Genomic DNA, 16877 nt, shown 5'->3' with positions numbered 1-16877 from the left:
GGATGTGTATATATATATATACACATCAATGAGTAGTTTAACAAATCAAAAAATACAAAACATGTGAACACTAACTAACTACAACCAACTACAACTAACTAACTACAACTAACTACTTGAAAGTTGAATAATGACTAACTAACTAACTAACAAATTGATTGATAACTAACTCACACTAATTAAGCTAGTTTTATCATGCTTTAAAAGGAATGAAACATAAGCAAAAGTCCATGATAAATGTAAACATTCTCGTCAATATTACTGTCACCAACTTATTTTGATCATCACGTAGCTCCACTAGCTAGGACAGAAGATTTGGTTGTTTGAAACTCTATTTAGACGACAAAACAAGAGAAAATTTAAAAATATATCTAGTAGACTCTCATGTTTCTTTGAAGCTAGAATACTTCTTTTTCAGATTCTGTTCCTCCACCATTGTGAATCCCAATTAGAATGAGGTATGCTACACTTTTTAGTTAAGATTCAGGAAGCAACTCTCAAAGATTTCACCGTTTATGTTCATAAAAAAGTTTAGATGCTTATGATTCAGTAGGAGGAGGCAAACCTTATGCTAAAGAAGAAGAAAAACAGAACATCCTTTATTATTGATTTAGACATTGCCCTAAAACGTAATTGCCAATTCCAATTTGGACAAGTACTACACACACTACAGCAACTTGCAGTGGCAGCTGCTCATGTCTTACTTGTTCTTTGTGAAAGATCATGCAGCTTCAAGAAAATTCTCATTACCTACACTAAGAGTTATCAACTAAAACTAATCGTAATGTGCGAGTTCATATAAGACCATGTAAAAGCTATCAAGTAAACTCGCAATGTGCTAGGAAGCTAAGGTTTACATATATTTGCAATTTAGCAGCAAAACAGAACAAAACCAATACATTAACGTCAGCAAAAGTAGATTAACCTTAACAAAGCGACCTCACATATTGTCCCCTACAGCAAAGTTAAACACCTGTAGTATTTAAAAACCACAAACAACATTTAACAAAAGTGAATGATTAAAAGTTAAAAAAGGGCACAAAAAAGAGAAACAATTTAATGAACAATAACATGTGATTTGAGATATTTATACAGATGATGAGAGTAGCTGAAAAAGTTTTGGAAGAAGGAAAATGAAACTTCATAACCGTTGCAGAAGAGAAGTGGGGCAGCAACGATCGATGAGGCGTTTTTGAATAATTCCCTTAATACATTTACTTAAAAGGACTATTTTGAACTATTCTGAAGCCGCCAGTGAACTAAGCAACCGCCATTATTAGCACATACAGATAGGGAAAACACTCCAGTGAGTCAATTCTCTGTTTCTCGATGAATTTATTTTCTAATTTTGCTTTTTTGCTGATGAAAAGTGCAGTTCATTGAACAATAATCACACTTTTGTTAAAAATTCACTGTAACTGAAAAGCTAATCATAGGTTCTTCTCTCCATCGGAACAATAGGGCCGTTATGCTCATTACTAAACTTGTTGAAGAGATGAAATATAACCAATTTATATCTTTTTGATCAGAGGTTTAATCGATCATCAGAAGAAGAATTAGGCCAAAAATTAGGATACATTTTGGGAAAATCAAACTTCCATCAAAGAGAAGCAAATGAAAGGCTTTCATAAATATTCTCGTAGAATCGAGAATGAAGTTTTCATTCTGTACATGCCAGATCATGAATTAGTAACTTCTTCCAATTTCCAAAAAAAAAATACCAATTGTGTCGAACTTTCCATTTTTGGAATAGTTACGGAATTAGGCAAAAAAAAAGCACTAAAATATTTACTTGTATATCATCCAGGTACAAAAAAGAGAAATAATTTAATGGACAATAATAAGCTAAATAAAGACATACACGGTAAACAGAAAATTCAGAGCAACTATCATATATTATTATAAGCATAAACCTCTTAACCCAAAAGTTGATTTACCGTTTTAACCCTACAATATCATTTATATATTAATTTATTAAATATATTAGTTAAACCTATTAACCCCCAAAGTTGATTTACCGTTTTAACCCTACAATATCATTTATATATTAATTTATTAAATATATTAGTTAAATATTAATTATTATAAATTTAATTTCCTAACAGCCCTAATTTAATTATTCAGAAACGCCCATCGTTTGCTGCTCCACTTCTCTTCTGCAACGGTTATGAAGTTTCATTATCCTTCTTCCAAAACCTTTTCAGCTACTCTCATCATCTGTATAAATGTCTCAAATCACATGTTATTGTCCATTAAATTGTTTCTCTTTTCTGTGCCTGGATGATATACAGGTAAATATTTTTGGTGCTCTGTTTTTGTTGCTTAATAGTTACAGTCAATTTTTAACAGAAGTGTGATTATTGTTCAATGAACTGCGATTTTTATCAGCAAAAAAGCAAAATTATAAAATGGCGGCTGCTTAGTTCACCGGCGGCTTCAGAATAGTTCAAAAATAGTCCTTTTGAGTAAATGTATTAAGGGAATTATTCAGAAACGCCCCATCGATCGTTGCTGCCCACTTCTCTTCTACAACGTTTATGAATTTTCATTATCCTTCTTCCAAAACCTTTTCAGCTACTCTCATCATCTGTATAAATGTCTCAAATCACATGTTATTGTCCATTAAATTGTTTCTCTTTTCTGTGCCTTTTTTTAAACTTTTAATCATTCACTTTTGTTAAATGTTGTTTGTGGGTTTTAAACACTGCAGGTGTTTAACTTTGCTGTAGGGGACAATAGGCGAGGTCGCTTTGTTAAGGTTAATCTACTTTGCTGACGTTAATGTTTTGGTTTTGCTGCTAATTGCAAGTATATGTACACCCTTAGCTTCCTAGCACATTGCGAGTTTAATCGATAGCTTTTACATGGTCTTATATGAACTCGCACATTACAATTACTTTTACTTGATAGATTTTAGTGAAGGTAATGAGAATTTTCTTGAAGCTGCATGATCTTTCACAAAGAACAAGTAAGACATGAGCAGCTGCCACTACAAGTTGATGTAGTGTGTAACACTTCAATTCTCTCTGCTCGTAGCCTCAGCCATGTGACTAAACAAATTCATGGCTATCTTGGCCGCTGCAAAGGAGAAAAATTGTCAAGAAAATAAAATCCAAGGAAATTAAAAAAAGGTTCTAGTGAAGCAGCATGTAAATGAGAATATAAGCCAGAATCCTATGCATACTGCAGCAAAAGTATCACTTCATTGACAGACTCTTCGTGCTACCACTTAGTAAAGTCTTTCACCATTTTTTGTGCACTGCGGGTATGAACCTCAATGGTTGCCCCAATATCGGGTATATCATCCCCGTAAATGTATAGCTTTTAGCTCTTACTTTGATACCAATGATTTGAGACGTCCCTTTACATTCCTAACATTTGAAAAGATGGGGAAAATAAATTATGAAAAAACTAAACAGACACTAAAAAACTCTTAGTATGCTTTCTTTGGGAATTGATAGACTGACAATTGATGCCTTTTGAAGGTTTTTATATACTATACATTTTAGGCACAATTTCAACTTCATTTTAGTATTTGTTGGGTACTTTTGAACGATGGGAACTCCGAATGGTAGGGTGAAACTCAATGTTGGTGGCAGAATCTTTGAAATTATAGCCACAACCTCAGAGTTTGCTGGCGAAAATTCATTCTTTCGAGCCATGTTAGATGATAATTGGAATTCAGCAATCACTGAACACTTCATTGATAGAAATACCAACTGTTTCGGTGTTCTTTTGGACTTAGGCACCAACTTCACACGATATTTTTACGACGGTACTGCATTATGAAGACCACAGACGGGCACAACATATAATAGAATATCATTTGGCAATGGATTTCCAGTCAAATAGTCCACATCATTCTATGTCGTTTTTTTTTTTACTTTTAATCATTCACTTTTGTTAAATGTTGTTTGTGGTTTTAAAACACTGCAAGTGTTTAAATTTGTTGTAGGGGACAATAGGCGAGGTCGCTTTGTTAAGGTTAATCTACTTTTGTTGACGTTAATGCTTTGGTTTTGCTCTGTTTTGCTGCTAATTGCAAATATATGTACACCCTTAACTTCCTAGCACATTGCGAGTTTAATTGATAACTTTTACGTGGTCTTATATGAACTCGCACATTACGGTTACTTTTACTTGATAACTTTTAGTTTTGCATACCCCACAATATCACGCGGATAAGGATACTTTGTAAATCCTCCTAGGATTGGCCTGACATAAGTTGAACCCTTTTCAGATTCTCCGAGGTCATTGTAATAAGCATAGTCATAAAACCTGTCCCACTCCTCAAGCTTTCCAATTCCATTTCCTCTCAAGTTCAACAATTCCTCCTTCCTATACCAGTGCAATTTTACTGGAGTTTCACTTGGAAGCCAAGCCTGCATCATGTAAAAAAAGTGCTCTGTCATAAACTGCATAGGCGTATGGATATACATATTATTTGAAAAACAAAGTGCTCACCTGATTCACAAAGGTTGAGTTTGATTGCCTACTTGTAAGTTGTAATTAATGTCTCTCTGAAGCAGGTTCTCGCGCGTTCAAAATAATTGAACTTGGTACTGCAACAGATTTGAGAGTAGGAATCAATTATATTCCGAAGGAGTTTCTTTTAGATCCAAGGTAATTTCCTACTCTGCAACTTGAAAGTAAATAACACGAATTTGCGTAAGATTGTACATGTTTCACTTACTAAAGAAGTGAAGAATAAAGGAAATAAAATTTACAATAATAAGCATTAGTCTATGTGAGGGAATTATTTATTGATTTTTGCAGAATAAATTGAGCTATGAGTCAGTTATGGGTCATCAAAATAGAATATTTCTCAATCATCTGCAGATCTTTTTAAAATATCTTCTTTTATGTGTCGTTTTAATTATAGTAAATTATGTCATGCTGTCTTATTTTATTTTCAAGATTTGTGTGCACATGTAATGTACCAAATCTCTGTTTACACTGAAATTTTGTACTAATTATTAGCTGTAATATGGTTAGTTTGATGTCATAGCTTAGCTTAGCAACAATCATACACTTCATTGATCATCGATGTTTTGACTAGATGAATTTGCAAATACTATTTTCCTGCCAGCCAGCTTCAATGGTATTAAGATCATCACCAAAAGTACCAGAAATGATCAAGCATGTTTGATAGGACAGAAAATATTTTACTATAAGTAATTTTGTAGACAACGATTTTCTGAAATATTTTGTACGAAAACACAATATTTGCGTCCAGTTAAGATATTATAGAATAAAGTTATTATCATAACATGCAAACAGATTGTCCACCAAGGACTTTTCCATTTTGAATTCTGTATGTTTGAAATATTTCCGTTATAGTAACTTGTTACATTTTTATTGATTTACTTCTATTTGAATCTACGTTTATCATCTCTTCATGTTCTAATAATGTTAGCAGGTTTCTTGCTATTGGAAACACAAGAATAGGTATTATTTCTCCACCCTAGAACTTGCTTCAACTAATGTGATATTTATACTATTGTTAGTTGAAGTTGCTCGCTTTTAAAATTTAAAAAGAAAAATAATTTATGTTTCGTGAATATTACATTCTTGATCAACAACCGCTCATAATATCTTTCCCCTTCTCGAGGATTAGCTGTGCAATATAATCAATATGTACTAATTAATAAGTTTAAAATTTTTCAATGTGTATGATTTTATAGCTTACTACATTCAGCTTACCGATTGCAATGCGACCAATTACAGATCTTGTTTTCCTTTTTGTCCAAGTCTTTACCTTTAAATTCCAAACATAATACTTTGGAAATTCTCTATAAAGATATGTTTTTGCTTCAGAGTCAATTGAGCACATTCTGAAATATTCGGTCAACATTGTTTGCTTGACACCATCCCAGGCGATGACATTTTTTAGATTTTGATTTTTCCAGTAAAACACTATGATTTTGTTTTGAGTTTGTATTTGTATTTGATAATTTAATTATTTTTTAAGTAAATGTGTATTATAATGTTGTAATATGTGTACCTGAATGTTTTTTTGGCAAATGTAGTTGAAGGTTGATGACTGCAGGTTGCATTTCAGTCAAGTTGTATTCTCCATAGTGCTTCAGGCGGTGAGACCCATCGCGCATCTTGAAATGTTTGTATTTCGTTAATAACATTTTCACCATTATCAGACTGAACATTAACTGCACATCGATCATGTCCTTTATATATATACTTGTATAGATACTTTATTGCTTTGACTCTTGAGCAAACCTCAACATTAATGTGACAATTGTATCTTGTAAGCAGGTAAGGGCAATAAGGTACTATCCATTGATTTGTCATATGCATTCCACGAACAATCTCTATTCTTCCATCCATTCTTCTTTTATAAATTGGATATCCATCCTTTGCTTGGATTGATTTGTTGTTGTATGGCCTTAAATAATGATATTTACACTGTTCATTTTGCATGCATGTGTTTGTTGGATGTTTGTTTCCACATGGACCATGCATCATATGTTTGAGCACTAATTTATGCAATATAGGATACTCATATTTATCTGGAATCTCTGCTGAGATAAACCTATCGTATTGATTTCCTGATTTGATGTTGTGCTCTTCTTTTAATATGAGAAGTAGGTGTATGTGTGGTAGTCCTCGTTTTTGAAATTCTACCACGAATACATGAGCAACAACAATTCCAAATATTTCTTTCTTGAAAATTTGTTCTTTTAGATCCCGCAACTTAACTCTAAATACTCTTGTTACCAAGTCAGGTCTATCTTGAGGAATTTGTCCGGGGCGCAATTCTTGTTGGATTTCAATCCAGTCAGGATTGCACGTCATTGTTATAAACAGATCTGGTCTACCAAAATGTTGTACCAAAGCCATTGCATCCATATAGCGTTTTTTCATATCTCGTGGCCCCCCAATAAAAGATGATGGAAGTAGTATTCTTTGCCCAATTCTATCACCCCTGCATTCTCCCGAGCTGACACTATCAACAATACCTTGATAAACCTCTCTTCTAAAATTTGATTGTTCCTTTCTGAAATATTCTAGCCTTGTGGTTTCCAATTTTATGTACATGTCAACCACAAATTGTTGTAGTAATCTTCCACATAGTAGTAATACTGACCTCTTTGTTTCTCGTAGTTGTAGCTTATAACAATAGTACTCTCTACAAGAAACATTTCCCTTTGTCTCACGGCGGACATCTACAAGTGAAAGGAATCATATTAACATTATTTTTATTTTATGTTGGTTATCATATTGGTATAGTATAAAAATGTATTTTCTTATAATTGTATTTTGTACGCCTTTGGTAGTATTCTTTTATATCGTGTATGTATTTTTTATCAGTTGCTAACTTGTGAAGAACATGACTACATTTTTGCTATAAGAGGCCATAATGTAATATATTTTACTTTGATCCTCGTTGGCTAATATTGCATCAGCTGATATGAATATTGGAATATCATTGAGTATAGGTGGTGATTGAGCACTTCTTCTGTGAGGCAGTCTTTTGCTCTGTTTTCTTATTCCTTGATGCCATCCACTTTCACCTCTTGGGATAACAAAGGATATATTTGGATTGTTTCCATCGATCCAAAATGCTGCTACTTGACTTACCGAGGGTCTGTTGTACACTCGTTGATCCAAAGAGGCATTTGCAGCAATACGAAGTTGAAAATTGTGGAAACTTGTTTGATTTTTAATTGGCAAAATATTTGTGCATATGGGTTACTCTCCATTACCTGTTTGATTTTTATTGCAATATGGTCTGAAAGAATTCCTTCACTCACCTTCGATAGCCTGTTGGTCAATTCGTTGTCTGTATCAAAGAAGTATAGTTGGAAATAACATGGATTGTTATCACGTTGTAGCAACGATGGTAGATTGTGATAAATTTGACCTTGTGCCCTGAATGTGTATACTCCTTTTTTTGCAGATGCTAGTTCCTTATCCAGGTTAACACCAAAAGATGTAAAAGCAAAGATACTATTATATGCACGAATATTTTTGCGAAACTCTACCGCTTCTGGAGTAGATGCCACAAACATTTCATATAGTTCTGTTGGTGCTTCAGTGTTTGCCAATTTGATATATCCGCTTGCACAACAAAATGCTGGAGGTTCATGTTCCAATCTTTTTGCAGCACAATAAATACATTCTGGGATGGCTTTCAGCACGTGCAGATATGATAAATATAAGTTATAAGCAACAATTCCTATATATAGAAATATTTTTAGAGATATGTTAGAAATGTAATTTGATAAAATTATTGAATGTTCAAGTTATGTAAGATATGAATAGGGTTTTCCGATGTACCTCTAACTTCAGACTCTTCAGATAATGCTCTAAATAGCCAATTGATTTTACGCTGCTTTTTCAAACGTGGATGTTCATCTTCGAGATGTGATATTGTTTGGGTTGCTAATATATACTTATCTACTCTTCGCAATGCGCTTTGCAATTGACTTTTCTCTATAAGGGGAACATTTTTTGGTACATTTAGACAAAGGATGTAATATTTTTGTATGTATGTATGCGAGTATGTTTGCATTGTACTAAGTACTCATGTATGTTGGATTTTACATGATTATGTAAGTTCTTACCTGTGTTGGTGAAATTTTTTCTTTGTATGTTTGTCATGTTGATGAATTTTACTGGTAGAAGGAATGTTTTTTTCTTTATCACCTGCTTGATTTGGCATGAAAGGAGTGGTTATATTTGTATTACCTGTGAAGTGAAGTGAATAGAAGGGTTAAATTTAATTTTGAATTGTGATAAGTACTTAACATTTTAGATTTACCTTGATGTTGGTTGTGTGTCATTGTTGATTTGATGGTGATAAAATTTGGATTGTTGGTGTGACACTTCTCTTATTTCTTCCTATTTAGCATATGTAATTTAGCATTGATCTAAAACATAACGGAATCATTAATGGCAATTGTAGTCACATATTTGACATATATAGGAAAAAACATCTATTATAGGGTAGGATGTATGCAAACCTTTTTTTATGTATGAGGATATACATTGCAACAGAAGATTGTTGTTGATCTGTTTTGAAGTGATAAATTGCATACATTGAATGTTTAGTGAAATAGTTAATAAAATTCTTTGATATAGGAAAGTAAGTTAAAAATAAAAGCGATGTCAGGTGAAGTTGCTTGGTGAAAAAAGGTAAGTTACTTTTTTAAATATTAGGGAGATAATAAGTATTGGTAGATAAAAATAAGGAAATTTTAAATCAATTATATATTATTTTTTTCCTCTTTGATCTTCTTTTCCGTCGGATAGGGCATGATGTTTTCTCCTTTAACCTTCCTGGTCCTTTTTCTTTGTAGTTGAATTAGTGGGGCTTCGTCGTCACTTTCATCTAGTACAATCTGTTTTTCTACCTCATGTATCCTCAAATTCTGTGGATTATCATCTGCAGTGACTTGCTTAATGTTGTTAGTCCTCTTGCATGTATTTTTTTTGTGTGGATTTTCAATGTCAGTTTCAACTGCTGCAATATCTTTTTCAACATGAGGTATGCCTGCAACTATTTCTTTCATTTTTTCATCATCACTTAGTATCTTTGCCCTCTTGCTTCTTTGTTTTGTAATTGGCATTTTAACCTTGGTTTGATCTGGTGGTAATTTTTTGGAAACCTCATGTATCTCCATAGCTATCACATTCATGTTTGTGTCAACATCTGGGAATTTACGATCAATCTTAACAAGGATACTGAATTCTTTCGCTTTACTCAATACCATCTTGCGATAGTATGGTGATTGTTCTTTCTGTGGAATATGAAAACGTATATATTAGCCTTACAATTGAAATAGGGTAAAGTTATTTATACAGGCCAATATTTCATAGAGTAAGTGATTTACTTTTTCAGATGTAGAGAGAACATACTCTTTTACGTTACAACCAAAATAGTATTTTGTAGCATCAAACATTGTAATGCTTAGAAGTTGATCCTCAGCAGTGACATCAATCTTTAACCGATATCTAAATCAAATTGGATGTTTTAATCAGTGTGGTGCTAATTATTTGATAGCGACATAGTAAGCTCATTAGTTAATAATATTTTTTTCATGCATCTGGAGTAAGCAATATTTGTTCTTGGTTGTTTGTGTAGTTTACCTCGCCTCATAATCAACATCTTCAACTCTACAGTAGGTACAAGTTACAATACTATTTATAACAGTAACTCGCTTGTAGCATTTGTTGCAACCAGGATACCATGGGTCGGTGTTACTGTCAATGTCAGTAACCGTAGCATTGAACTTATAGTACATGTCCTATACGTAAATTCAGTAAATCACGTAATTACATTTGTAATATATAATTGGAGTAAAAGATGAGTGTTGTATAGGAAAGTACCTTCACAATGGCAAGTGAACCATTTAAAATATTACTAATTTCACTTGACGGGCAGTTTGCATTAGTCTGCTTGGCATTAGACTTACGTCAATCTTTTCTGCCTTCATGTTGTCATTCCTGAAATTTTTAAGAAATGAATAAAAAATATTAATGATGTAGCATGTGGGTAGCCTCTAAATAAGTGTGATGAAACATGTATTACTTACCATTTTTGGAGATTGTTCGCTTTTTCAAATATTTATGGATAAAGTATTATCATTTATGATAAATAACGAAATTTAATAATTTAAGGGTGTAATCTGCAAAATGGAGACACACAAACACCATTTTGCTTGTGATCATACATTGCATGCACAAATATTCTTGACGGTTGAAAGTTTTAAAATTATGTTTTGATTATTTGTTTCCTTAATAGGGATCTATCATACAGCAAATGCTTGACAAGTTGACTCCCTTAATAAATTGAAAATTTGAAGAGTCTATCGATTCTGTAAGGGTATTATTACATGATAAATTAACTTTAATTTTCTTTTTCATATTCTTCATTTATTTATTATTATTTTCTAATTACTTATTTAACTTTTATACTCTAAATATTCATAACTCTCATCTTTTCATATTCATAACCTTCAAATATTTAAACTTAACACTCTAAGATATCTTTTGATATTACTTCTATTCTATTCTATCTAAATAAATTCAACTACTTTATCTCGTGAAACCCCTACCAATACTATTAGGCTATTATTTTTATTCTACAGTTATAGTAGATGAAGAAAACTCTTGAAGTTTGATAGGATATGGAAGGAGTTAATAAGAACTCAGAAATTTATGTATTGATTGTGTACTTATTTTTTCATCTATACATACATTAGTTATAAGAATAAGGTCTACACTGTTTTTTTTCCTTAAATTTGTTTCTTTTTGTCTTTTTCTCTCTCTATTAGACTTTAAAATTTAATTTTCTATGAATGTTTTATTGTCGTAAGTCTTTATTCTTATTTTGTAATTGTTACACTTATTATTCATTACAATTCACATATATATTTCCATGAAATTTTATTCATTCTAACATATCTATAAAAAAATCACATGAAACACACGTGCGAAGCACTTGCTCAGAAACTAGTTCATAAATAAAGAGGAGAAAAAAAGTTACTTGATTGCTGCACATAAAAGAGTAACAGATTATTGGAAAATAACATGTTGTTGGAGAGATTTATATAGATGAGTGAAGCATTTGAAAAGGTTCACCATCAGACGAACTTGAGCGTCCAAAACTGTATGTCGCTTGAGCAGTCTATACGTTGGATGCATGAAGCGTTTTTTGAGAGAATTAAATTAGGTTTCAGATTATAAGCAAATTTAATTTAATTATTAATAGATTAATATATATTAAAATTGTAGGGTTAAAATGGTAATTCAACTTTGAGCTTTGAATCTTTCCACTTATAATATAATATGATATAGTAATCAAAATAGTAGAGATGCACATTTGTAATATCTTGCTCTTTGAAACAACAATTGTGTGCGTACAAGATATTCCGTCTAGTTGAAATCTCCCTCGATACATACTTTCACTCAAGACTGACAATGTATCTCCTTCCAGGTTCATAAACTAAAAGAATAAATTCAGACAATGCAACAACCTGCAAAAATTAAATAAATCAATGATACATTAAATGAAATGTCATTTTTTGGTGTTTTTTGAATTAGGACTGATCGAAGTTTTCTAATAATTGAAGCATTGACAAACATGGAAACATAGGAAAGAACGTGCTTGAGTTTTGGTAGAGGTAAATTGAACATGACAAAGAACTTGGTGGCATCTCCATTATAAGACGTTCATCTCCATTTGTACCAAATTAACAGATTCATCATTAAAAAAATATTTTTTTTGATCTTATTTGACATAACACTAAAAAAAAAATTACCAGAAACAACAATAAACCATTGTTGATAGATATTATCATGTTCTTTTAAACATCAATTAACGGGGATTGATAGATCGTCGGATGCCTCCAGCCATCTGGTCTGTTGTATCAATGGCGGATTTGAGATGCGATCACTTCTGTAACCTTCATAACTATCCCATCACTTTTGTATCGCTCGTATCTAAAATCACTTTTCCATGATCCAAAATGTCTTTACAAGATCGAAATATTCATTTCGAATCTTCACAAAATTGCGTTTCAAGATTGTTCGAATCAAACTTTCACTGTTTTTTCTAAGAACAGTTTGAAATTCAAAAAATTTAATTCAGTTAGAGGTTTATGAAGACTAATTATTTTAGAATCGTTTAACATATGTGTGGTTCGTGGCTTAATCATTATCACCTTTTTAACCCTTTTTTTTACGTAGTAACTGTTAACAACATTTAAAAGTTTAAGTATCCGCCCATTTAAATTAAAGTATCGGTCTGCAATATTATGTATCCGAAATAATATAAAAAAAAGAGATTTTTGGTAATTAGTGAAAAAGTAAAGATAGAAAGTAATTTCTATCTTAGACTATGTAAATTGCCTAATTTTTACAAAAATTAATAATAATAATCTTTCATAATCTACAAAATTTATGTATCACATTATCTTTGATCATTTGATATGAAATGAATAAATGCACTAAAAAATGCTTGTGATATTTTAAGCTAATTTTAAACTATAGTATAAATTTGTTGTCTCTCATCTGTTTCTAATAATATTTGCATTATAAAAACACATGATAAAAGAAGTGACGTCGTTTTCGTTTTGACATTATCAATTTTTTATATTTAGATGACAAATGCAATATTTATATACTCATAATATTTATATTACAATAACATATCTATTGTAATCACAGTTTGAAGAGAGTAGTATTTACTAAATTTTAGTCATATCTTATGAAGATACCAAATGTTGTTTTAAATTCATCATGATCTCATTTGTATTACTCTAATAAATTGCTTCTTTGTGAATAAATTATTTGTATTAAATAAGAAAGAATTATTGATTATATATAGAGGATATTGCGAATAGTACTCAAGGCCAATATTTTCTCTTGAGGTTCTCATTAGCTTAGGAAGCAAAATGAGTTCACTAGACTTAAGGTCACAATATTCACTCCTATCCATTAATTCATAACTTCTTTAATAATGGCAAAACTAAGGCAAAACAAAAAGAAAAAGTTGAAAATTTTTCAACTTTTCTTCATTGTGGGTTATTTCCCAGCAATCCTATAGTTTGTTAGCTAAACACTTGTTTCATGGATGTAAAGAAATGACCTGCAGGTCTTTGTACCAAAAGCAAAGAAACCCCTCCAACCTTCACTTTGTAGTGCGTAGGCGTACAGGATTGTTTATTATCCTGTACGCCTTTTTTTTACTTTCGTTTGTTAACCATGTTAACAAAATCCTACATTTTGTTACTAGTGATCTTATGTTACATTTCTTCGCTTCATGCTGCATTAAACAATGACCAAAACTCATTGTTCTTAGCATGTGGTTCTCAAAATGGTGGAGTTGATGAAGATATGATAAAATGGGAACCAGACACGAAGTATCTCGTGTCTGGTGATAAATCCGTTATGACACAACCTGAATCCCCTGACCCTTTGGCTCCATCTGTTGTACCATATACAAATGCAAGAGTTTTTCAATCAGAATCTTCATATAATCTTCCTGTTACAAACCAAACAGCACATGTTCTGCTTAGGCTTCGTTTCAACCCAACGCCTTATCCTAATTTCAATATTTCAAAATCATTTATGACTGTTTCTGCTGGTAAAGTAACACTGTTGAATAATTTCAGCGCGTATATAACTGCAGAAGCCTTGTCACAGAGTTGTATTACCAAAGAGTACTTATTGTCTCCTGTGGGTTCTCCAACTTTGGAGATCAAGATTAAGCCTTTTGGTGATTCATCATTTGCATTCATCAATGGAATTGAAATGATCACCGCGCCAGATATATTTTATGGTCCGGATCCTCTGATGGTTGGATTCACTACAAGTATTCAGAATTCTGTTACTCAACAAAGTATATCTGTAAAGGAAAACAATATGGAGTTAGCATATAGGCTCAATGTTGGTGGACAATACATTTCTCCGAAAAATGATTCAGGTGGGTTAATGAGAAGTTGGTATGAAGATACTCCCTACTTATATGGTGCTTCCATAGGCATCACTATGAGGAGCAACATGACAATTCAGTACGATAACATGCCATCATACATTGCACCACTTGCTATCTACGAGAGCTGTAGATCGATGGGTTATGATTCAAACCTCAACAAGAACTATAACCTGACTTGGGTTTTCAATGTTGATCCCAATTTTATATATCTTGTGAGGCTTCACTGGTGTGATTTCAGCATTGATGCCACGAAATACAACTCTATGGTCTTTAATATATATGTCAATGGACAAATTGCAGAAACAGAAGTCGATTTAGTTGCAATGACTAGTGGGAAAAAGAAAGTAGCAATCGTAAAAGATTATGTGACTCGTGTTGATGATAAAGAAGGAGGTCAGCTTTGGGTAGCACTGCATCCATTAGTTCATGCATTAGGAGTTGGAAGTGAGATAGCTAATGCAATTGTAAATGGGATAGAGATATTTAAGATTGGCGGTGGAGATACGAGCTTGGCTGGAAGGAATCCTACAATGTCAGATTTAATGCAAAAATATCAAGAACAACACAGTAAAGATGCTCGGGGGGCATTTGTTAATCAGAACAAATCACATAGTAATACTGTTATAATCAGTGGTGCTGCTGGTGGAGTTGCTGCATTTGGTCTAGCTGCTGTTTTGGTCTTTGTTGCTTTGAAGAGGAAAAAAAGATCCCCGGGAGCTGAACTAGGCATAACTAGTTGGCTGCCGATTCATGGGAACTCTCATTCTTCTGGTAGCAAATCAGCTTCTCGAAGAAGTGCTGGTAACACAGCCATTTCATCAGATGCTGCTTCTAATTGCCGATATTTTTCACTAGCTGAGATCAAACAGGCCACTAAGAACTTCGACGAATCATATGTCATTGGAGTTGGTGGATTTGGAAAAGTGTACAAAGGAGTTATTGATGGTGACACGAAAGTTGCAATAAAAAGATCAAACCCATCTTCACAACAAGGGGTTAACGAATTTCAAACTGAAATTGAGTTGCTTTCAATGCTAAGGCATAGACATTTAGTGTCCCTAATCGGATTTTGTGAAGAGAATAATGAAATGGTCCTTGTCTATGACCACATGGCATACGGAACATTAAGAGAACATCTTTATAAAGGTAATAAAACTGTACTATCTTGGAAGCAAAGGTTGGAGATTTGTATTGGAGCAGCTAGAGGACTTCATTACCTTCATACAGGATCTAAATACACCATCATTCATAGGGATGTGAAAAGTACAAACATTTTGTTAAATGACAAGTGGGTTGCTAAGGTATCAGATTTTGGACTTTCAAAAACAGGTCCAAACATGAACCAAGGACATGTTTCAACAGTCGTAAAGGGTAGCTTTGGTTATTTGGATCCCGAATACTTCAGAAGACAACAATTGACTGAAAAATCAGATGTATACTCATTTGGGGTTGTCCTGTTTGAAGTATTGTGTGCAAGGCCAGCGCTTAATCCAACCCGTTCAAAAGAACAAGTTAGTCTTGCAGATTGGGCATTAGCTTGTCAAAGGAAAGGGAATTTAGAAGATATTATTGATCCACATTTGAAAGGCAAGATCAATCCTGAATGCTTGAAAAAATTTGCAGAAACAGCAGAGAAATGCTTAGCTGATAATGGTGTAGATCGTCCATCCATGGGCGATGTATTATGGAATCTTGAACATGCCTTGCAGTTAGAAGATAATCCAGACGGGGTTATATCAATTTCCAAGGCAACAGAAGATGTGGATCATGACAATGCTGATCAAAACAATTTGATAGCAATGCATAGAAGCACTTTGAGCCTTGAAAGTATTAATGGTACTGATAATAATAATAATAATAATAACAAAAATGATCTCTTTTCACAGATTGAGAGTCCAACAGCAAGGTAATAGCTTAACATAGATTGTTCTTTCTTATCATTTTGTTATGATGAGAGTAAGTATTTGTACAAATATTATACATACTCCTTATTGACTATATAAGGAATTTTATAGCAGGTTATTGAATGATGCTGCTATAGTGTATCTTTCGAGATATCACAACAAATTTTGTATCATTTGATGTAATTTAGACAAAGCCTTTTTTGTAACTCTCTTCATTCCAATTTATTTGACACTATTTTCTCGTTGGGATTGAATCCCCATGTGTATATATATATATAACAATTTATGGATTGGATTTATTTCATTATTCATGGAAATTTCCCCTATTTTCTCTATAAAGAATGCCTACACTATGTGGTGTTGAACCAGAAGAAAATGACCATATTACAGCAGGAATTCTCTTTGCTCGATGACACCCCCTTCCCGACTAATCCAAAGGCCATTTAAAAGGGAAACACTAACTAACATGATTCTTTTTCATACTCACATCTCGAAATTCATCCCACCATAAT

At 32.7% G+C, this 16877-nt stretch overlaps 1 protein-coding gene across 1 annotated transcript; it reads left to right on the top strand.

The window, feature by feature from the left end:
• Positions 1-13502: 13502 nt before the first annotated feature.
• LOC101266421 (receptor-like protein kinase ANXUR1) lies at positions 13503-16619 on the top strand. The gene has a single exon (XM_004240521.5). It carries the CDS (start codon positions 13729-13731, stop codon positions 16369-16371), a length of 2643 nt encoding a protein of 880 aa, XP_004240569.1. The 5' UTR covers positions 13503-13728; the 3' UTR covers positions 16372-16619.
• The last annotated feature ends 258 nt before the right edge of the window (positions 16620-16877 follow it).

The sequence above is a fragment of the Solanum lycopersicum genome, chromosome 6, assembly GCF_036512215.1.
Source record: "Solanum lycopersicum chromosome 6, SLM_r2.1".
NCBI classification, from domain to species: Eukaryota; Viridiplantae; Streptophyta; class Magnoliopsida; order Solanales; family Solanaceae; genus Solanum; species Solanum lycopersicum.
This window is presented reverse-complemented; position numbering and strand designations above follow the sequence as displayed.

Coding starts and splice junctions, on each gene's coding strand:
- LOC101266421 (XM_004240521.5), top strand. CDS start 13,729: ATGTTAACAAAATCCTACATTTTGTTACTAGTGATCTTATGTTACATT.